Below are 23705 nucleotides of genomic sequence, written 5' to 3'. Positions count from 1 at the left end.
TATTACACTGAGATTGACAGAGAGAAGGTATGCCTTAGTAAGTGGTAAGGCTTCTGTTTAGGAGATGAATTTGTCATATAATACGGTTTTAATTGCTTTCTGGACTGCGCCGTAGGTCAGCCTGGATTCTTTGATGTAATTTCCTAGCCAGGACTGCTGTTTACTTGCTTAGAACATGAAAGACCTGTCCAGAAAGGATTTGTATTTGCAGCCTGAGATCTTTAGATATGTAAATATGTTATGGTTTCTGGCTGGTCGTGTGGGGTTGTGTAATATGAAATGTGGTAGTAGGTAAGAAGGTGCCAATCCCCAGACTTGCTTGAAACAAATACAGGCAAACAAAGCTGCGTTAGGCTTTTTTATTGCTGGTCGCGGCAGTATTAACATCGACGCTCATAGGAATTGATAATAAAGCAGGGGTGTCAAAGTCCCTCCTCGAGGGCTGCAATCCAGTCAGGTTTTCAGGATTTCCCTAATGAATATTGTGACCGGGCCCGTCCCCGAGTAAGTAGGAAACTGCGGCCCGGACCACAAGTAAGATTTTTGATGCGCCTTTTATAAGGCAGTGGAAGGAAGACCCGGATACCGGATTCTTTAGAATAAAGTATCAGGTTTATTACTAACCCAAAGTTCAAAGAAAATAAAACAGCAGAAGAAAAAAACATAAAACATTCACCTCAGTTGGTTACAGTGCTTAGAGGGCCTCTCCCCCCATTATACTCTTACAGTCCATGTTCTGTTAAGGAGCAAGATTGCACTTCCTTATCACCGGTAAAATCCCAGCAAACGTATAAGTCATTTAATGCTTTCCTTGGCTCGTAGCCCCAGCCGGGCTTGATTGCTCTCACTCTGGACTTCACCTTTTATGAGCCTAGCTAGCTGAGCACGGCTTGCGTCCAGCCTTTCCTTCTCAGCTCTCTGCATTTGTTTAACACATTATTAGCACCTTGTTAACTCTGCCCGCACTGCTCATGCTGTCGGGTATACAAACAAACAATAGGAAACCGTTCTTCAGGAGTTTAACTTAGGACATGCAAACATCATATTCTCCAAGGTCCATGCCCTCTTCACTTATCTCATTACTTAGTATGCTGTCCATTTCCCATTCACACTCCCGGGAACTCTGGCTTGAAGTTTCTTCACTTCTTTCTGTTTGTGCTTCCCCTCCCCCTCTCTGTACGTCTGCAAAACTATCTGCAGCTTTTCTCTGGGGAGGCTTTCCCAGCCCTGCTCTTTGGGGCTTGAGTTGCCAGTCACAATACCTCTCCAGGGCAGTAACACCTTTCCCTAGGTGTGGGCTTCTTGCCCTCCGTTCCTGCTGGACTTGAGGCACCCTCTGTGACCTGGAACCCACGTGAGTAGTTTGGCCTCTCAACCACTCCTTCTGGTTCTCCTCTCTCTTCACTCGCGTTCCTTCTCTAGTTTCCTCCCTTCTCCTTTCTCCAGTAAATTGATCTTTCCTATAAGGCCAACCCCGGGGTCTGACTCCACCCCCTTCTAAATTAGCCTCAGGTTTCTCCCTGACTTCAGGAAAGGAGTGATAGGGGAAATCAGTGGTCTGCAGAGCCTTTCTTAATTGGCTCTTCAGCTGTGCTGGAACCTGCCTGGGCTTGCCTTCCTTTGCCTGAGCCAGCTGTCCTGACTCCATGCCTGGTTTTATCCAGCCTTGTGCTGCATTCTGGGGAGTTTTAGTAGTAGTTTTCACCGTGACAGGAGCTTCCCTGTCACAATATGCATGAGATCTATTTGCATGCACTGCTTTTATTGTATACTAATAGATCTCATGCATATTCATTGGGAAATCCTGAAAACCCGAATGGATTGCGGCCCTCGAGGAGGGACTTTGACACCCCTGTAATAAAACCTAACACGGCTTCATAAAAGGGGGGGTTTGAGAGCCAGTGAAATTGAAATGCCTGTACCTGAAGTTCAAAAACATGACTTTTTGGGATTGACTGTTCTTAGGCCAAGAGTTACTCCTGGACATTGTCTGCAATTTGGGATCTGGATCTGCAGTCCAGATGTCAGAAATAAAGGAGTTAGATTTTCTTTAGAAACCACATCTGTAAAAGGTATTTCTAGTTGCAGGATATTTAGAATTGAAATAGCCTACCTACCAAATCACTGGGGCTTTCCTAACCTCTTCTAGCAAGTGAATAGGGCCTCCAATGTTTTTTTTCCATCATTAAAAAGAACTCTAAAAGCCTGACTAAAGACTTAGTGATAAATTGATCTGAATGTAGTCTTTAATCTCCTAAAGTGCCTCACATAGGATTTATTTGTCTTGATCTTTGCATTCCTTAAATGACCCTCCCAATTTGGTTCCGTTTTGTACAGAAATGTGTGTGTTATATTTTACTTCTATAGGGAACTGCACCCTTCTAGAATTAGATAACTTTGAAAACTTCTCTAGATGTTCCTAGTAAATAAAAAGCAATCTAAATGTTATTGTTATATGGACACCCTTTCTTTTTAATACAGTATTGTAAATGTAGAAAAGAAAGACTTTCTAGCTTAAATACATCTCCTTTATTTTCATGGAATGGTCACTGCCTGGGTTATTCTTCCAAGTTTATTAAAAATTTGACATACTGACCATCAAAATGTCTAAGCAGTTTACAATTAAATCTTTAAAATATATCAAACAAAATAATACAAAATTACTCTAAAATGTTAATTCATATAAGCCCCCTTTTATCAAGCCGTGTTAGGGATTTTTTTTATCGCTGCGGTAAAGGCTCCAACGCTCATAGGAATTCTATAAGCATTGGAGCTTTTACCGCAGCGGACAGAGATTTTTTTTTTTTAACCCTAATGCGGGTTGATTAAAGGGGGTCATAAACTGGCAGAGAAAAAAAAGACTAAACAATACAAAATTACTCCTAGGAGCAAAAGGAATAAACATTTATTTATTTAGTTAGTTATTTTTAAAGTTTCTATACCGTCTAATTCCTAGGCGGTTTACAAAATATGCACCTACATAATAGCTAAAACAGCACAAGAAACGAACAAATCATCTAAAATTTAAATGCACAGTAATTCCTCAAACAGGACAAATCAAGCCCTATAAAAAAGCATTGACAAACAATTGTGTTTTGAGGAGCTTCCTCTATCAGCACATTTTCTCAACTGCCCTACCAGTGAATTTCATAATGTCACTCCCGCACAACAGGAGGTCATTGCACAAGTTTTGACATATTTTGGATTAACATGAATAAAGAAGGGGGAGACCTCCATTTTTTTTTACAATAGAAAAGAGGGGGCAAGGGGAAGAAGGGAGAGGGAAGAAGGGAGGTCCTTCGTAGGCTGTCTTCAATAGAAAACACACAAGGAGAATCTTGCAGAGTTTGAGCATATAACTAGAAAATAATCATAGAAACGTTGATGCTAAGCGAAATTTTAAATCTATCAAGAGAAGTTTCTATCCTAGGGTGAATCGGAAGAGCATGCTATAGTGAGGGGGCAGTAATTGAAAATATTGTTTTTCTTGTGTCATAAAAAAATTGGTCTTGAGGATGGGACAGCTAGCAGACTCTCTTAAATGGAACATAATGTTTTGAGTGGAATGTAAGGAATTAGAATTCGATCAAAAATTACAGGAGTACGGAAGAGACAGATTTTAAATGCAAGTAAAATGTTCTTATATGGTATCCTATAGTTAACAGGAAGCTATTGAGCAGCTTTCAATAATGATGTAATATGATCAGATTTCCTTTTGCCAGTAATTAGTTTTATTGCTGTGTTTTGGATGATTTGTAAATGATGCAAGCAGTGGCGTAGTAAGGGTAAGAGGCGCCTGGGGCAGTGGTGCCCACCCGCACCCTCTTTTCTGCTTTTTCCCCACTCCTTCCATGACCCCTCCCTCCCGCCCACCACACCCACACCTGCCACACTCGCCCTCCCTTCCTACCCCCATACCCCTAAATCTTCGCATTCGTAAGCCATTTCTCCAGCCTGCTGCTCGTGCTGGCATTCCCTCTGACATTACTTCCAGGCCCCGTGACCTGGAAGTAATTTCAGAGGGAGCCAGGCCAGTGCGAGCAGCAGGCTAGAATAGTTGCTTGCGCTGGTGAAGATTTTTAAAGCGGTACGTGGGGGGGTGGGGAAGAGAGCGTGCATAGGGGGGCAGAGAGGTGCCAGTGCCCCACCAAGATGGTGCTGGGGTGGTCCACCCCCCTCCCTTACTACACCAATGGATGCAAGTCCTCTTGTCAAATACCTGAATAAAGCGCATTACAGTAGTCCAAGTGGGATACAACTAATGAATGGATCAGAATATTGATTGAATAAGCTTCTAAGATGAAATGGATTGTATTAATCGCAGTTTATAAACACATGTATTAGTCATTGATGAAATTTGCAAGTTAAAATCTAATTTGTTATCCTAAAACTTTGGTTGAAGATGCTAATGGTAATGGTATATGCATAAGATATATTGGAGACACTAGATTAGTATGATTTTCCCTTGAAAACAATGATAGTTCTGACTTACTAGAATTGAGAGAAAGACAATTATCATATAACCAGGAAGTGATTTTTTCAAGATTTTGTTTGATATTTTGGTTGGATTTCATGTTTATTAGATGAATCAGTAGGATGTACCAGCTGAATGTCATCTGCATATGCATATGGAATAAATTCAAAGGACTGAGCTAAAGTTAGAAGTGGGACAAGAAAAATATTGAAAAGTGTAGGTGCTAAAATTAAAATTTGGTGAACTCTGAACACTAAGCTGAAAGTTGTGGAGATTTCCTGATGGCAATCCTAATATGAACTATTTTCAAAGTAAGAGGGTTCTCCCTATGCCTATGTCATCCAAATGATCAAGTTTAAGGGCTCCTTTTACGAAGCTGCGTTAGCAGTTTAATGCGCGTAATAGCGCGCGCTAAACTGCCGGCCGTGCTAGACGCTAACGCCAGCATTGAGCTGGTGTTAGTTCTAGCCGTGTAGCGTGGGTTTAGCATGCGCTAAAAAGCTACGTGTGCTAAAACCGCTAACGCGGCTTCGTAAAAGGAGCCCTAAGTTTCGAGTATGTCTAAATGGTGTACAATAAAGTGAGATTAAAAAGAAATAAAAAGGGGCAAATTAAAAGAAATGTCTTATCTAGTGTTAAAAAGTGATCTATATTGTGGTGTCAAACGTTGCTGTAAGATCTAGTGAGAAGAGAAGTACTGATTTTCTTTGGTCCAGAAAAGAAAGTACAGAAGTACTAAGACCTAGAAGAGATAATTTAGTAACATCAGGGCAGGATTAACCAATAGAATGTAGGCACGTGCCTAGGGCCCAAAAGGCCCAAGTAGGCACGTGCCTAGGGCCCAAAATGGTCAGGGGGGCCCGATGAAGGAGGGCATCAACATTGTTTTTTCTATATGGCGATGGGCCCTTCCAGCATCAGTTGGCAACGCGGGCCCCATCCCGATCGACAATGCGGCTCCTCCCCCGCATCAACGGAAAGTAAGACAAGCAAGCAACGTGGGTAAGAAAGGCAACGGGAACTGTAATAGTGCAAGCGGTGCTGCTTGCCCAAAGCTTCCCTCTGACGCAGCTTCCTGTTTCCACCTGGGCGCATGGTGGGGCGGAGCAGGGGGCCCAGTGTACTTGGGTGCCTAGGGGCCCATGACAAATTAATCCTGCCCTGAGTAACGTGATTATTTCAAAAGCCTATTTGATTAGGGTAATACATTTGTTTTATCAAAGAACTCTGTAATACGTGAAAGAACAATTTTTTCTGTAACTTTTGCTAAGAAAGGTAAATTTGCTCTTGGATAATAGTTTAAACAATCTGAGGATGGCAAATTTTTATCCTTAAGTATAGGTTTTATTATACTAAATTTCCATGCTTGTAGCATTGGGCCTAATGAAATGCTTTGGTGTTCGTGGACACAAAATATTGAAATGATGCTTAACAAGAGAATTAATAATTTCAGCTCTATCTAAGGGCCTCGTTTATTAATATGCATTAACCATATATTAACCAGTTACCAGTATATTAACCGGTTAACAGTAACTATATATTAATAGAACTTATTGATGACCTTCCGGAAAGCTGTAAAGACTCTCCTCTTCAACTAAAATTCCAACTGCAATCAACCCCCATCGCTCCCCATTGCTCCCATTCCCCCTTCCTCCTGCACCCACTTTCCCATTCCCGCTTCCTCCTGCACCCACTTTTCTATTCTTAACCTATACTTAAGCTGCTGTATAGATTTTGGGCTCCTTTTACTAAGGTGCGCTAGGGCTTTAGCACGGAATAGTGCGCGCTACATTGCTGCACGCGCTAGACCTTAATGCCAGCATTGAGCTGGCGTTAGTTCTAGAAGCGTAGCACACGGTAATTTCCTACATGCGCTAAAAACGCTAGCGCACCTTAGTAAAAGGAGCCCTTTGTATTGTCCAAATGTATTCCACTGTGAATGTTTGCTTGTAACCCATTCTGCACTACTGGGAGGACAGGATAGAAATCAAATTAAATAAATAATGCAAACCTCATTATTCTCAATTTTGGCCTGTTTACTAACTATAGAGTCTTTTACTAATGTACGATAAGTCTTTGCAGTTATCGCACTATAACTGCATAAATAACAATTGGGTAAGCTGCACTGGTTCATCCCCCCCCCCCTCAACCTTCCCCTCCTGATTCATCCCCTCTCAAAGCACCACCAGAGTGATCCCCCCCCCAAATGCTGCCCCTATCTCCACTCACCAAACCTCTAGGACTTTTTCAGGGGGGTCTCCCTGTGGTAGTCAGGGGATCTGAGATGGGAACTAACCTCCTCTGCTCCTTTCTCTCTGCTCTCCAGGGTGTAGAAGATAGCTGATTACCCCTAATACCTAACAGCAGTACACCTTCTGGTACTACATGGAAGGATGACCTCTAGTGGTTGTATCTCAAGATTACAACTAGAGGTCATTTGTCATCATTTTGAACTCAAGGCAATGCTTGGACAGGGGACAGAGAGTACTGTTCTTATTCATGAGAATAGAGAGTAGGGCAAGAGAGGTATTTTCCCTCCCCTCTCCCCTGGATATCATAGCCGCTCACTGCTGCCTGCTTCTGCTGCTATTCCTTTCTACTTGAGCATTCTGCTGGGTAATGCAAAAAAATCACTCCTCCCCATCGGAGAAATTCCTCATTACACTACTGCTCTCATCTCAGAGCACTAGACTATCAGGAAGACCCCCAAGTATGTCATGGAGGCTGGGGGAAGGGCATGGAATGGGGATTTGATTTTGGAAGGGCTTCGTTAGGGTCTTTTTGAAGGGGGATCAAATCAGGGGGTTAGCTCTTTGGAGAGGGATTGGATCAGGAGGGAAAGGTCAGAGGGGTGAGCTGCTATGGCTTACTCAATTGTTGCTTTTATAGTTAAGCTTAAAAAAAACTACACTAGTTACTAAAGTAGTTTAGCAAAAGAATCCTCATTAAAGTGGGTTAAAGTCATTAACACATTATGAAATGGGACCCTAAAGTTCTTCCACCTGCATACCACATGAGGTACTAGAGAATAGAATCATTTTGTCAGCACATCTAATCAGCTGATTTTCAAGTGAGGGTGATTATGTCTTGTTCCAAAATAAAATACTGAAATCTTAGCGTTTGAAAGAATCTCTTACATTTATGAGGATTCATAACTAATATTTACTCAGCATTAAGAACTGATTATGATGCACAGGACAATTTTGTGCAGGCAGGTGGCAGGTGCAAAGTTTGAGAATCTGTGCAAAATCGACTGCAAAACATTTCCCTTTCACTTGAGAAATTGCCAAAGTTAACATTCCCACGGAGATTAGTACCATAGGTGCTAGCTCTGTAGGGTGCTGTGGTGTTTGTGCACCCCCTCCCCCCCCCCCCCCCGAATTGAGAAAGCTCTTTGAATGTGTCCGGGGAAGGGTAATTTCCATTAGGTTTAGCGCCCCCAATCATTTTGAAAAATTGGCTCCGATGATTAGTACCTGATGTTTTGATGGGCATGTAGTTTTGGTAATGTAAGACTGTGCATGTTGTTGCCTCCCTCAGCCTCATCCCATTTTGGATATGCTTTCACAAAAAAGTAGATAAAGTATACACATACAGTACATTTCCTTAGATACAGGGTAGGCAAATTTCAATAAAAGCCCTTTTCCTTGGTTACATTGTCATCTGAAGCTTGCCATCACAAAGGCTCACATGTATTCTATTCTATTATGTTCTATTTGTCAGATTTTTATACCACCTTTATCTGGTTCACAATTTTTTACCTTTATCATGGTTTTACCTTTATCATGGTTCACAATTTTTTACAGCAAAATTTTGAAAGATAAACTTCCTTAGCAACAGCAGCAGATAGAGAAACTAATTAACAGGTGGTCCTATTGGCTGGCATTCCTCCTGTATCTTCAGTATGCTCTAACTCCAGCAGGCAGATGGTCGCTATTCAACTAGCTCCTGAATTCTGGCTGTGACTGGGCAATTATTTTCTCCTGTTGAGGTTTTCTCTTCAGTAAGACAGGGGTGTCCGGCTGAATGGTGCCAACTTTAGGGGTTACACCTGGGCCCCCCCAGGTTCCTGCTTCACCCTCCCTCCAGTGATAGAGAGTCTGACTTGGTCTCCATTTTTCTTCTTTCCCTTAATGTAAAAAAAAAAGGAAGAGACCATAGTTACTAAATTGCATTTATGCCCTACTAGTGCTGAGCAATCGGCATTTACCAGCATTTCCCATCACTGACAACGAGGTTGTGAGTATAATTGTGTTAGAACTGAGGGTTCTGTTTTATTCCTGTGTGCAACTGCAGGTTATGTTTTTTTATTTGTGTTGGAACAGCGGGTTCTGTTTTGCTGTTGTGTTGGAGCTGCCAGTTGGTTGTCGCGTGAGCGCAACAATTTTTTCAGTCTGTGTAAAGCGCTAATGTTTTCTGGGCAGTTCTACTGGTTAGAATAGAGGTTTGTGCACAGATTAAGAGGGGGTTAACTTCTTGTTGTTTGAAAATATTTTATTAATGGGCTCCGGGTCTCTATTCAACAAGCGGTTGAGGAACAAAGATTTTCCCGCACGCAGGTAAAGCGCGCTTGTTATCCTCCGCTGTAGGCAGCGCTGCAGTGTGTAGGCTATTTCTTCCCAAGGCTGACTTGTCTGAGCAGGGCCACGGCTTCCCTGTTCAATTTCCTGCGCACAGGTAAAGCGCGCTTCTTCTCCCTCCATTGTCGGCAGCGCCGCAGCGTATAGGCAGTTTTTTCCCGTGGTTGACTTTTCTAAGCGGGCCGCGGCTTCCCTGTTCAATTTCCTGTGCGAAGATGAAACGCACTTCTGCTCCTCCATTGTCGGCAGTGCCGCAGCTTGTAGGCTGTTTTTTTCCCGAGGCCTCCCTTTTGTCGGAGTCAAACGCGGTGGAACTACTGCAGCTACAAATCACTTTGACGCGACAGTTGGGCTCTGTGAGTGTTTTTTTTTCTCCTGCGCATTCTTGTGGCTTGGGGGCAATCAAGATAGGTCTGAGAGCATATTAGAGGGAGACTTCAATCTATTCTCAACTGCCCAGTTCAGTTTGTCTGTGAACTGGGTAGCCAGAGGGTACATTGCTGCAGAGTGCTGTCAGCAGCTAGCGAGTACCAGTACTTTGTATGGGTTTCTTTTCGTCCTTCTCAGGATCTCTCTATAGAGAGCATGTACATAATTGAATGTTGTCTTCTTTTCAGGCCTCTGTGCAGCGCACTCTGTGTCTGGTAGCGTTATAGAAATAATTCCTGGTCCTAGTAGAGATTCTTTCCGAATTTGTGGATGCTCTAAGAGCAGAGCAAACTGGCCTAATGGCACTTTACATCTAGAACTGTCTTTCCCTATCTCCACCTGCTGGTAGATGTGTGCTATCCAACTAGTCTCTGGATTCATCTGCTGTGTCTAAAGGAAAGCAAATTAACAGGTAAGAACATAATTTGCAAAGAATGGTGGCACCTCAAAGGCAGAAGGTTCTTCTCCTTTGTTGTGCCTTAACAGGCAGCTGACAGCCAACAAGGGGAAGGGTGACTTTCTTAAAGGAGATGGCAAAATGATTAAATAAGAGTTGGCAAAGTCTATTGACCTTTCTCCTTCTAGCGACAGCTCCTCGTTACTGCAGAAGTATGCATGTGACTAAAATATCTGTTAGTGTGAACAGACATTTCTGGAAAGTTTTGAAAAAATGATCATCAAAGGTTATTTTTTGAGTACATTCTGAGACTAAATTGTTTAGAAACATTTGCTTTTAGCATATTACAATGATGAATCACATAATCCTGGCAGCTAGAGAGCCCCCTTCCCCCACCTGTTCACTTACTCAATAAACTCCATGTGGAGTGAAAAGAGGGCCATGGCTTTTTGGATTAATGTAACATAAAACACAACACTCTTCCCAAGATGTAATAGCACTCCCAGTAATCCTGGAGGCCTATTGACTTTTAAAAAAGCCCATCATAGCTTCCTTTATACAAATCCAACATCGGTATCTCCCCTAGGTTTGCCGTAACTTCTTCTCTCCTTATAACACCTCCCCCCCCCCTCACCACGTTCAGAAGCTCCTGGAGATTTACTTGGTGATTGCCACTACCTAGAGCCATAAGCCATGTGAAATGCAATGATCCTGTGTCTCATAACCCCAGAAAAACATTTTAATAGCTTCTTGTAAGGTAACATTGAATACTTCTTTACATATATCAGCCAGATAGACTCAGTGCATCCTGTTCTGGCCTATACTATAAGAGGTGGGTCACAAATTCATAAGTGTGTGCAGTCTTTGTGACATCAACATCCATCCTGCTAGCCACGCCCACTCCTGTAGCCACACTCTATACTTATAATTGGGGTTTCTCATTCCTGTTGACTTTTGGGAGTTTATTTTTGAGTCATTACACGCTTTTCTGGGTCAGAAAAATTGTGGTTTATTTGGTGAATTCACATCTCAAAACAATTTTTGGGACTTTTTAAGTAAATTCCATTCAGTGTCCAAAAAACACAATTGTCCAGTGCCAGCCTCTTCTCCTAGCCCCGGCATCAACGTCCCTTCACCTCAATTTTTCCCACCATCTGTCAGCATAACCCTCTTTTACCAACACCAACAACATATAAGCCTCCAGCCCTCTTCCCCCAGCCTCAGCATATTACTAATGGCCAGTAATATTACTGCTGCGGCATCAGTCCCCTTCTCCCATCCTCATTGCTTATTATCATCAGCCTCCTTCTCCCAGCCCCAGCAGCCTTCAGCCCCAGTATCAGCCCCCTTTTTCCACTTGCTCAATGCAGGAATTCTCCTCAGAATGGCAGGAGCTTGCTGCTTCCCTCACATTGCTCAGCCTGCCTCTCAGTCCCCTGCAGTGAGCACTTTGTAAAAGTTCAAACATGAGAGCAGGTCCTTCCTGTGTCTAGTGAGATGTATCTGCTCTTGTGGTGCCAGCAGCCAGAGGCTGAGAGCCAGGCTGAATAGCAAGGGCAAAGCAGCAAGCTTCCGCCACTCAACAGACAATTCCAGCACTCAGCAGGTAGATCCTCAAGCACTTTCACCTACTAGAAATGGGCAGCCAGAAAACGTTAATTTTGTGTTATTTTCTAGTTGTTTAGGGGACTGTTCGTTTTGTTCCGGAATTCCCCTGCTTTTATCATCACAAGAGATGACACATAATAAACGTTTTCTGGACCTGCTTCCTGTACTCCCCATCCCAAATCAGACAATGCCCACTTCTCCACAGCCCCCCTGCCAAAAGCAGACAACCTCCCCCCACCTTCCCCATGGGCCCCTCCCTATGGCCCACAGGGGAGTTAGAGATTGCAGCAAGGGGGAAGAGGGGTCTTGGATCACTGGCAGGGGGTGGGGAGTGTCATTGCCATACCTGTCATTGGCAGATGAATTCCTGCACGTTTTCATTTGCCAGTGACAGGAAATGACAAAGGAGATGTTGACATTTACTTTGTCATTTGTAATGACTGCCCATCTCCTACTGCCTGATGTGGTGATGCCATCTGGCAACTGCGAATGAATTTGGAGTATTCCTAGCAGGACCATCCCTTCGATAGAGAACTCTTCTACGACACTACCCGCAAATCCATCTTCTCTGTTACAGCCCCCACCCTATGGAATGCCCTTCCTGCCAATCTTTGATTAGAAAATTCTTTAGATAAATTTAAAATCAAACTCAAAACCTTCCTTTTTAAAGACGCCTACACTCTGTAAACCCTGACTTCAACGACAGAACTTCTTTGACAATCAAAACGCTTCTTATGAAGCGGCCCCCTACCCAAATGTACTTCCCTTTTCCGCTTTCTTCTCTTTATTTTTATTTTCCATCTCAATGTATTTAATAATTTTCCTCTCCCCATTTTTTCCCTTTCATATCATGTACGTCAATGCGTAAGTGCTTCCCACCTTTTAGCTTAGATATGTTTTTATTTTTATATTCTATTTTATTGTTAACCATTGATAAACGGTATATCAAAAATAAAGAAACTTGAAACCATATAAAGGTATAAAGGTAGGCTCTTCTTGATTATGACAGGGATAGGTAAGCAGGTAATTGGAAGGTATAGGTAATTGGAAGAATTGTGATCACCTCAACTTTCCGTTTTGGTGGGCCAGTTTATGTTTAGGGTACAAATACGAAAAGATGAATGCGGATATGTTGGGGCATAGCAAATTATTTAATTTGATTTGGGGCTCGTTGACATCCTTTGTTAATTTAACATAGGGCTCCTTTTACAAAGGCGCACTAGCGGTTTAATGTGCGTAATAGCGCACGCTAAACCACCGGATGCACTAGCTGCTACCGCCTCCTCTTGAGCAGGCGGTAGTTTTGGGCCAGCGCGGGGGTTAGTGCGTGATGAAAAGTCACGTGAGTTAACCCCGCTAGCGCGGCTTTGTAAAAGGAGCCCATAGTTATCTAGGTTTAAAAATCTTTTGTTTATTTTTAGACTTGTCCAGGACGGGGAGGGTGGGTGGAGAGGATATCTTTTTGGATTATTTCTTGATTAAATTGAAGGAGGGGAGGGGTGGGATATTTATCTTATGCATTGTTATTAATGGAATTTAAGTGCTTATATTGTTATTCATGTCTGTGTAATTTATGGCACTGTGTTTTAGCTATGAAAATCAATAAAGTATTGTGTGTTTTTTTTAAAGAAACTTTAAACCATTTTTCAGGGTTTTTCAGTTATAATGTTAAATAAAAATAAGACAAAACAGAGAAAATAAAATAAGATGATACCTTTTTATTGGAATAACTTAATATGCCTTTTGATTAGTTTATAAAAGAAATACCTTCTTCATATCAGAAATGAACAAATGTTTATGTTTATTAAAAACTTTATCCCCCTCTTCTACGAAACTGCGCTAGCAGTTTCTAGCACAGGGATTCGTGCTGAATGTCCCACGCTGCTCCCTGCGTTCATAGAGTTCCTATGAGCATCAGGAGCAGCACGGGCCATTCAGCGCGGCTCTCTGCACAAAAAAACGCTATTGTAGTTTCGTAGAAGAGGGGGTATATACCGCATCACAGCCTAAAAAGGATCCAATCGGTTTACAATGTATGGTTCACATGCATTAAGACAAGAATTCCATTTAAAAATAGGAAAGGAAAAAATAAGAGCAAAAGTTAATTTTTTTTTCTCATAAAATACTATAACAATCAACATCTCAATAATAACAATTCTAATAATAAAACAATAAAACAATCAAATGTTGACAAATGTTAGAATATACAGTATAAGTGAAACGTAAAAGCATTCCAATGATAGTCCCATAGGAAGAAAGTAGAGATGGGTAAGGTGAAACAGGGTGGATGAGAGACTTTTCTAGATTTTGTTTTATTTCTATTTATTACCTTTAGAAATGGACTAACACACCACTTGACTAGGGTTACCATATATCCGGATTTACCCAGATATGTCTTCTTTTAAGAAGACTGTCTAGGTGTCCAGACGGCTTTTCAAAGCCTGGCACTTTGTCCGGGCTTTGAAAAGCTTCGAGCTCGGAACCGCATCTGGAGGGCATCTGTGCATGCGCAGATGCAATGTGGTGATCTCACACGAATTTTGCAATCATAAAATCCGGTGACAGGACAAAAGCGTGTGAGACTTCGGCACGCCAACATTGCAGCGCAGACAATTCAGCGCAAGATCCCAGCGCGCTGCCTAAAAAGTTACTTTTAAAGAGCTCCGATGGGGGGGTCTGGGGGGTGCAACCTGCCACATTATAGAGAAAACTTAACTTTTTCCTAAAAAATCAGGAAAAAGTTAAATTTACTCTATAATGGAGGGTTCCAACCCCCCCCAACGGTAGCACGAAGAATATGAAGTAAACTGGGGGGTTCCCCCCTCCCCCATCGAAGCTCTTTAAAAGTAACTTTTTAGGCAGCGTGCTAGGGTCTTGCGCAGAATTGTCTGTGCTGCAGTGTTGGCTCGTTGAAGTCCCGCGCGCGAATGACTATGAACCTAAAATCTGATAATCCTACACTTGACTCACTTATAATTGAAGCTCCAAATTCTCTATTAGGGGTGTTTTATTGGCATTTCTGGTTGTGAGCCATTGAGATGGTATATAAAACTTGGTATGTTATGTTACTCTTGGATTTCTTCTATCAGAAGTCAAGATCAGAGCTTGAATCCCATGAGGTTAATATCTTAGAAGAGCCACCTTGATTGGCAAACACAAAGTCTGAATGATACAGCACTGTAGCTCAATTGACCCCTGATAATATCTTGTGACCTTCTCTGCCACCACTTAACAATGCTGATTTTTCCAGAAATGGGGAGCTGAAGCTAGAAGCAAAGTCCCTTTATTTTGGAAATAGGACTGCCCCAATAGCTAGTACAAAATCTCAGGCAGGTGTCAGCAAATGATAGCAACAGCTGTCATAACAGCAAGAGGATGACAAACACACGCAGGCAGATTGGCAGATAGGAGGCATTGATAGGGAAAATCATGGCAGAATCAGTACACTGAAGTTGGCAGCAGAGTCCCATAACAGAGAGATGAGAGAATGTAACAAATTACAAATGCAGAAGCAAGGATTGGAAAGTGCAGGTGACTGAGGGTGGCAGAGAAAGAAGTTGGCAAAGGTCTCCAAGCCAGGTCAGACAGTGGGGTACTCAGGCGGGCGGGCAGAGAAAGCAGCAATTATATGAGTGACAAAGGATTTTCTACTATTAACTCCCTATATACTCTCCATATCCCATTAACCCCCTTCTTACACTCCTTGAGCAAGAGCATCCCCTTTTGCTTCTGCCTCTTCTGCTTATCTTCTCCTTGTCAAGCTAACCTGATCCTGGCATTATTTTGTTGAACTGTCCCTTAGAGCAGCATGGCATTGGTCTTGGGTCAGCTGCCACCATCTTAAAGATGAGAATAGGGATGAATCAGGAGCAAAAGGGGATCACTCCTTCCCAAAGATAATTAAATAGAGTAAGAAATGGATTTTAGGAGCAGGCAGTGGCCTGAAAGCGATCTGGGGGTGGAGGGGTTGAGTCATATTTATCAAGGAAATGGCTTTGGTGGGAGCAGACTTTTTTTTGTTAATTTTCATTTTGTTTTATTTGTTTATCTTTTTTTTTTTTTTTTTTAGAAGTCCTTTTACTAAAGCTTTGCACACGCTAACAGACATTAGCGCACTCTAAATGCTGCGTGGCACTTAACAGACGCTAATGGCTGTTAAGTGTGTGCCAGGCTTTCACGAAAGGCCCCCTGAATTTTAACGAAATGAAAACCAAGAAGAAATTAAAGAATACTGAAGAGTGAAATTAAATTTTTAAAAAACTAAACACAAAATAAAATGAAGAAACATTCACGGCTTGTGGCTACATCTTATATTCTTCCACAGATGTCACAGTCATCCTAATAGTTGTGGGCACCTCTCCACTTTTCTGCTTGATATTCAACCCATGATAGCTAGCATTTTTGTTAAACACTGGATGCTGTGGGTGTTCCTAGGCCTCAGATATTCCAGTGTTCTGTCTTCCTGGGGTTCAGGTTTTGTCTGTATATTTGTATTTTTCAAGAATTAGTTTTGGTAGCAGTGCAGCTTATGCTGTTTTCCCCTTAGAAGGTGATGGTGTAATGGTATTCTAGATCTCAGGGTGATAATTATTGAAGTGCTGCCTCTTAGCATAGACAGTTCTGTAATAGCATGACAAGCTTGATTTATAGGTTCTAAGTGTGTTTTCTTTTTTGGTGATGGCTGGGGGAGGAAGGATATTGCCCCCCTCCAATAATTTTGAAAATTTGGTTCCTTTGGTGCAAGTCCCTTAACCTTCCATTACCCTGGATACAAAACTTAGGTTGCGAGCCTTCCAGGAACAGACCATATACCTGTATATATGTAAACTCCTTTGATTGTATCTTAGAAAGGCAGTATATCAAATCCACCACCCTTTACCCTTTCTAAAATTATCTCATTTCCAAATTCTCAGCTATTGGTGCTCTATTGGTACTCTGTACATATCAATGTGCTGCCACATGAGATTTTAATGAGAGCCTTAGCAGGATCGTACCAAGCTTTTAGCTGTGCCCTATGTGACTCACCCGCTGGCTTCCTTGCTCTACCCACTTTAGCACTGGCAACAAGAGGAAATGGTAGGGTGAGAGCAGTTTTGGTGATTCTTTGTGCCCTGTGTGCAGGTATTGCTTGCGAAGCCCTTACTAAGGCCTCGAGCCTCAGTATAGTAGCACGCACAGCTCCTTAGATTTCTTAGGGTAGGAATAGCTGAACATACTTGAAACACTTCAAATGTTAACCTCAGAACGAAATATAAGTCAGAAGAATATGGGAAAACCTTGATATGCTGCCAACAATTATTTAAAACTGTATTTTGCTAATTCCATTGAATCAAAACTCATACCCATACATTTTATGGTAACATGCTGTATGGATTCACACATCATTGTTTCCCACCTGACTCGCTTTCAGGGACCTTCTGGATGTTTTGTTAACTTCTAAAACACATCCTAGCCCTCTCAAAAAATAAACTAGGTCCAGGAAAGCCCTCCTGCTGTGCAGGGAGCAGAGTGGAATTCTGTCTAGAGCTCCTTCCAGCTAAAGCATTTTGGCTATCCACCAGATTTCATGCTGAGAGCATTACGTGGGACTCTCTCCTTCCACCTCCTGTGATTACTGGCTGTGTGAGCATTCCCCTCATCCTCAGCCGATTTGCAGGAGTCTGAAGTGGGGACTTTACAGGAGAGATTGTTAATTACTTACTCCCAACTGCCCACATTCTTTATGTCCCACTGGTGTATAAGGTTTTTTACATCTTAACAGAGCTGCCAAGTTACCCATTCCTGGAGGGAGACTTTATGGCCGGTCCTGGTTTTAAACTTACATCCTGCAGCAGTGTAGTATCTGTAGTCCATGATTTTATGCATTGAAATAGTGCTGTGGGTCCCATAATGCATCAGGGACAGAAATCCAGGACCAGTCAAAAAGTCTCCCTTCTGGAATAGGTAACTGTGGCGGCTGTGTCTTAAGATGTCCATTTTGTTACCTGTGGGCTGTCAATTGATGGTTTTATTATGTACATTGCTTTATGCATATGAATAGTGGGCAATTAACACATGGAAATAAAATATATTTATATGTACCCAATGGTGATCCACAGCTGAGAGCTTTAGAATATGGGGAAGAAAAAACTCTTGGCTTCTAGTTTCAGTGTCCTGCCAAATTCTTTCCTCCAGAGAGCTGAGTTTCAGAGAACATTACTTTGCCCATTCTATTTCCCTTTGAAGGCATGAACATCTGGTTTCAATTACTTTAAGGAAGCTGTAGCTTGGTAGGCAGTTGTTTCTTTACAGCAAAGCAAAACAAAGGTTTTCTCTTTTTCTCACTTTCTGTTTCACACAGCATACTTCAGCAAATCATCTCTTATAGCTGCCCACAACACTTTTGCTTCCTATAAAACAAGATCATCCTTTCCTGGAGGAGATTTTTTTTTGCATTTATTTATTTGGATTTATCAACTGCCTTTTCAATAAAGAGATCACCCAAAGCAGGTTATAATATATTGAATAGGAAATACAAAAAAATAAAACAAAATACAAAGGAAATAAGGTGATACCTTTTTTATTGGAGGAGCACTGGGATTGAACTTGCAACCTCAGGGTGCTGAGGTAGTAGCTCTAAGCAGTAGGCCACACTCACCTCAGGGAACAGAGTTAACACCTGTCTTTGATATCTAGGGTTTACATAGAAATATTGTTTTAAATTACTTATTTATGTGCAGGATGCATTCCTCTGCCTACATTACTGTTGTAGGAGATTGTAACAAATTTCAAACATACAGACATGGGGGGACTGCTTTGGGAGGGAGGTGTATCAGAGGGGTTGAGGAACACTTTATCCCTTATGCAGGTTCCAGACAATATTTAGTGCTGGCACTCACATAGGTTCCTGGTTGAATTTTGGACAGCTTTTGAGCAGTCCTAAATCCACCCATTTAGCTATGCAGGTCCCAGCACCCGCATAATTGCTGCCTGCTTCCCAATACTGCCCCTGACTTGGCGTAGTGCTGCTGAATATTGGTGGTTGGGCAGTCTCGGGTGATTTAAGTTGGGAGGTGCCTCTCCTGCCCACTTAAATTGCTTTGAATATTAGCTGACATACATTCCCATGCTGCCTGATTTACACCTTGTTTTTTTAATTAAGAATGTTCTTGATAATGTTATTTTTTTTATGAAGCAAAGGTGCTAGATCAGAAAAGTTTCATGAGATATAAAACATCTCATTGCAAAAGGATCTCACCACCTTGCCAGACAAACTCAGCATGTGGTGTGTAATGGCTCGCTTCTTCCATTGTAAATGATGATTGTATTACATGTTGTCTTTATGCAGAAACAAAGCCCACTTCAGAGACACTAAAACCCACCTTAAAGAGTGAAGAAACCACCACACAGTACCCTACAGATGAGGAATGTGGATACGGTTGTATGGATAATGAAGGTACTGTATGTGTTCTGAGATGACACTTTAATCCCTGTTAGGCTCATTTCCCTGCTGTGCCAGGATTTCAATGTCTTGAGCTCATTGGCATTTATCAGTGCTCCTCTGTCTTACACAAATCACTGTTGGAAGTATCTGTTTCTATTAAGTAGTGCATGGAAGATCATAGGTGGGCTACAAAATTATTGAAAAGACGGGGGATTATGGGGGATTGGCCAAAGTATAACAGCAGAAGGAGAGCACAGAAAAAGTAGCAGATGTAGGAAACAACCTCCCAGTGATAGTAGTGGGGCAGTTCTAAAAAAGCTCAGGAGAGGAGTGAGGCCACTATAAGGGTAATAGACACCCTAGACAAGCCTTCAGTTTTTCTCCCACTAATTAACCATCAAGGGTACATTTCTATAAGTGGATGCCTTCTTTTAGGCATTCCAGTGCTGAGCAGTGAAAGACTAGTCTACAATAGTACTTGGGAGCCCAGATTCCATTGTAGAATGCTAATAGCATATTCGAATGGTTCTTATTTTATTTATTTATTTTTAGCATTCAAGTACTCGAGCATTTTTCCCTATTGTCCCGGTGGGCTCACACTCTACCTAATATACCTGGGGCAAAGGGGAATTAAGTGACTTGCCCAAGGTCACAAGGAACAGCATGACATTTGAACCCACAACCTCAGGGGTGCTGAGGTTGTAGCTCTAACTACTGTGCCCTTTACATGTTTGTGTGGCTGTCAAGACCTAATCCTTTGCTGTCAATGCAGCAGCTCTTTGCAGTTCCACCCCCACCCCAGAAGCTACCACCTTAGGCAGCTACTCCATGGAGAGAAGTTTTAATGGTAGGAAAGTGAAGGTAAAATCAGAGATCAATATGGGACCTGTACATCACATTGTCATGGGGAGGACCTCATTTCTCCAGGAAGAAATGAAAGCTCTTGGCACTGTAGAGTAAGAGGGATCTATTCCAGTTCATCTGGAAGTCCAAATGATCACGATAAAACTACTTGACTCCCAGAGAAGAGATTCTGCAAAAACCTCAACAGAAATCTATAGATAATCATTGGAAGTTTCAGGAAAGCTAATGATTCTTGCTCTTTAGATTGCCTTTCCATCCATTGCTTTTCCTTCCATATACTGTATAGCTGACAGATGTTCTAGATCAGGGCTTCACCCAACTGCAGATTGTGACTCCAAATGGGGGTCACAAAACCCACAGTTGGGGGTCACGACCTGGGTGGTCTGTACACAGAAACATTATTAGCCAATGTCTCCAGGCTTTCTCTGGCCACAGTTATGGGCACACTGCACAAACATTTGATCAGCATTGCTCTAGATGATAGAAGAAAATGTTTTACAGGGAAAATTGTGGACACAGTTACTTGCATGTTGAAGTGAAGCATTTCGAAAAGTTTCATGAATCATCCCTTTTGGCACCATAGGTCTAAAGTAATGTCTGGAGGAGTGACAGCAGACCTTTCCATATACTGTTGGTGGTAGCTTGTCAGCATCTGGTTCTCATGGTTATTGTATGCCAGGAACTGAGTTTTGGGTGTATCCCTATTTTGCATTCTTTTTCTAACTCCTTCCCTTACTTACTTTTGCTTTCTTTAATCTTGTAATATGTGTTCATTTCATAGTTGCTGGCAACAAAATTCTAAATAAGGTAAATTTTTCAAAACTGTTCCTATCCTCCTCCTTATCCTAAAAAGTTACATATTTTGACTTATTTATATTAGGTAAAAAAACAGACAGTGCCATTTAATTCCCTACAACTTACAGGATCAAGATTATCTCTAACACTTAAACTCTCATTCCCTTCTATCAAGGGTGTTAAGGCTATGGGATATATTTCTCATTCTTTTACATACATCTTTGTGACGATCTGGAACACACTTCCTTATGAAATCAAATCTGTTACCTCTCTCCATCTATTTAGGAAATCCCTGAAAACCCTTCTCTTTAAACAGCCCTTAGATGAACGTATAATCTAAATTAATATTATGAGTGCCAATAAATTTGGACAACTTTTCTGTCCCAATGTTCTTCTCTTTACAATAATTATGTAAACTGATTTGAGCCCCAGTGCCTGGGGATGATTCAGTGTATAAATGTAAGGACTGGATTGGAATATCAGCTCTAACCATCCGAGGTTGAATCTGGCAGTGGAGGGGCGGAGTCATGGAGGAGCCTGATGTTATGCAAGTATCGGCAATTTTCAATGCCAGTAACCACATAGCTAAGCAACAAAAATAGGACTGCGGAAAATACTGTGCTAATTTTGTTTGCTTAGCTATGTAGGTTCTGGCACTTAATATTTACCGGTACCCACATAACTTCTTAGTAGCACTGGAATATTCCTCTATTCTTCCCTTCTAACCCCTCCCCCAAGAACTTTGGCCCAGTCCTGACTTTGCTAATTCACAGTTCTACAGTGCCCAAATTGCTATCCAAGGGGACTGGCACTGAATAATTAGGCACAAATCAGCCCATGGTGGTCAGCGTTTATAAAAACATTGACCACAGTGGACTGAATATCACCTGGTATATTCATTATCCTCCCATTCTATAACAGATAACTTACAGTTAGGCTCCAATTTGAGTGTGTAAGTTAAAGAATACTAGGACTTACACACATGACTGTTACAGTTACAGGCACGATTGCTAGTTGGGTGCTAACTGGTATTCTATAACATTAGCACCTGTGCTTATATGAGGATGAATCAAAAATTAAAGCAATTGTTAAATTACTGGAACAGAGCTAGCAAAATGCAATATATGTATTCGTACATTGCCTGTGGGATAGTTCGTCCATACACAGTGCAGTGGCAGCCACAAGGTCAGAAACATGGATGCTCCATTGCAAGATTGCACCATCGAAGAACAATGTGCAATAGTGCACTTTCTTTGAGCAGATGGAGTAAAACCTGCTGAAATTCACTGTCGGATATTGACTCAGTATGTACATAGCGCCATGAATCAATGAAAGGTTTATGAGTGGGTAAAAAGTTTTAAAGCAGAAGTTTTAAAGAATAGGTGTAACCGACAGAGGTCATTCTGGTCGCCCATCGCACACACAAGAGCACATTGACAAGGCGGATCTCTTGATTAGAGAAGACTGATGGATAACAGTGTCTCAATTGGCTGCAAAATTGGATATCATATATGGATCTGCATTTGCCATGAAGCAAGATGACTTGGGATACAGGAAAGTCTGTGCACAATAGGTTCCCAAACAGCTTACTGAGCTGCACAAGCAACAGTATGTGGAGGTTGCTACCCAGTTCCTGAGACATTATGAAGAAGAACCGAGCATTTTGGAGCCAATTGTCACGAGACAAGGGTGTATCACTGCGACAAAAGACAAAGCATGATGTAGTAAAGGAAACAGTGTTCACCTGACTTTCGGAACATCTCTGCAGGAATGCAGAAGTTAGTTGAACGATACAACAAATGTGTCATCTTATGTGGGGACTATAAGGAAAAGTGATATATTCAATTGCTCATAGTTACTTCTAGTAAAACCTTTAAATGTATTTTGCCTTTACTTTTTTATTTACCCTCATAGAACATGGTAATTTATGTGCTAAAATTCCACATTTATGTTTGCTGTTGACATGGCATAAGTAGGCGCACCTATATATTGGCGCATAAATGCTGACTTACCCACCCAGCTGCCATTATAGAAATCATGCTCAGTGATCTGCATCTTTGTGCTTAACTTTTGTCACCCTTTATAAAATTGCACTTAATAAGGGTAACTTTATAAGAAGGTGCCTACTTAAATAAGAAAATAGGTACCTATTTAAACACAATTTTATGAAGACACATAGGCACTATGAATCTTTTATAAAATACTAGAATAAGTGGCATAATGCACACCCTATTGCAAGCATGAACATATATATTTACTTTGCATGGGAAGAGTTTACACATACTTGCATATTCTGCCCATGTTCCACCCAAACTCAACCCATGTGCAGAGTCTAGGACAATTCATCACGGTCCTTTAAGAGCCACCAGTTAAGCACAGCTCTTCCATTGCTGCCGATTAAGAGTCACCAGTTCAGCGCGGATTCTTCATCGTGGGTCTATTCAGTGTGGCCCATTCATCACGGAATAAGTTCAGTTCGGCCCTTCCCCACATTTGCTCTTACACTTCAAAATTCGCTACCTAATCGCTAGTGTATGTGTTGCTATTTAAAGAGTTAAATTTTCATTTTCATAGCATGTGGTGCAAGTGGGGGTGGGGGTGGGCGGCAATGCCCCACCACACAATCCCAATGAGCAATCTACCTCGATCTACACCCCCACCTTGATCCATGTCATGTAGAGCATGTAGTGGTGGGGCAAAGCCCTACTCCCTGTACCCCTCGATCAGCATTCCACCTCAATCCACATACCCCCATCAGCACTCCACCTGGGGGGGGGGCGCACTCGAGCTAGCATAAGAACATAAGAATAGCCTTACTGGGTCAGACTAAGGGTCCATGTAGCCCAGTATCCCATCTTCGCAGAGGCAAATCCAAGTCAGAAGTTCTTGGCAAAAACCCATATAGTAACATCATTCCATGCTACCGTCCCATGTCTATCCAAATTTTTTTTTAAACCAGCTACATTAATTTCTCTTACCAAATCCTCTGACATCACGTTCCAGAGCTTAACTATTCTGAATGAAAAAATATTTCCTCCTATTGGTTTTAAAAGTATTACTCTGTCATTTCATCAAGTGGCCCCTATTCTTTGTAAATCTTAATGCAGTAAAAAAATCAGTCCACTTGTACCCGTT

General features: G+C 41.8%; 1 protein-coding gene across 2 annotated transcripts in view; it reads left to right on the top strand.

The window, feature by feature from the left end:
- Positions 1-23705, top strand: part of NRP2 (neuropilin 2) — a 354082-nt gene that overhangs the window by 172338 nt on the left and 158039 nt on the right. For both annotated transcript variants that reach the window (XM_033944681.1, XM_033944684.1), the window contains exon 11: positions 18816-18923. In XM_033944681.1, the coding sequence (XP_033800572.1) occupies positions 18816-18923 (108 nt within the window). The remainder of the gene's footprint in view (positions 1-18815; positions 18924-23705) is intronic.

The sequence above is a fragment of the Geotrypetes seraphini genome, chromosome 5 (assembly GCF_902459505.1).
Source record: "Geotrypetes seraphini chromosome 5, aGeoSer1.1, whole genome shotgun sequence".
In the NCBI taxonomy this organism is placed as follows: Eukaryota; Metazoa; Chordata; class Amphibia; order Gymnophiona; family Dermophiidae; genus Geotrypetes; species Geotrypetes seraphini.
This window is presented reverse-complemented; position numbering and strand designations above follow the sequence as displayed.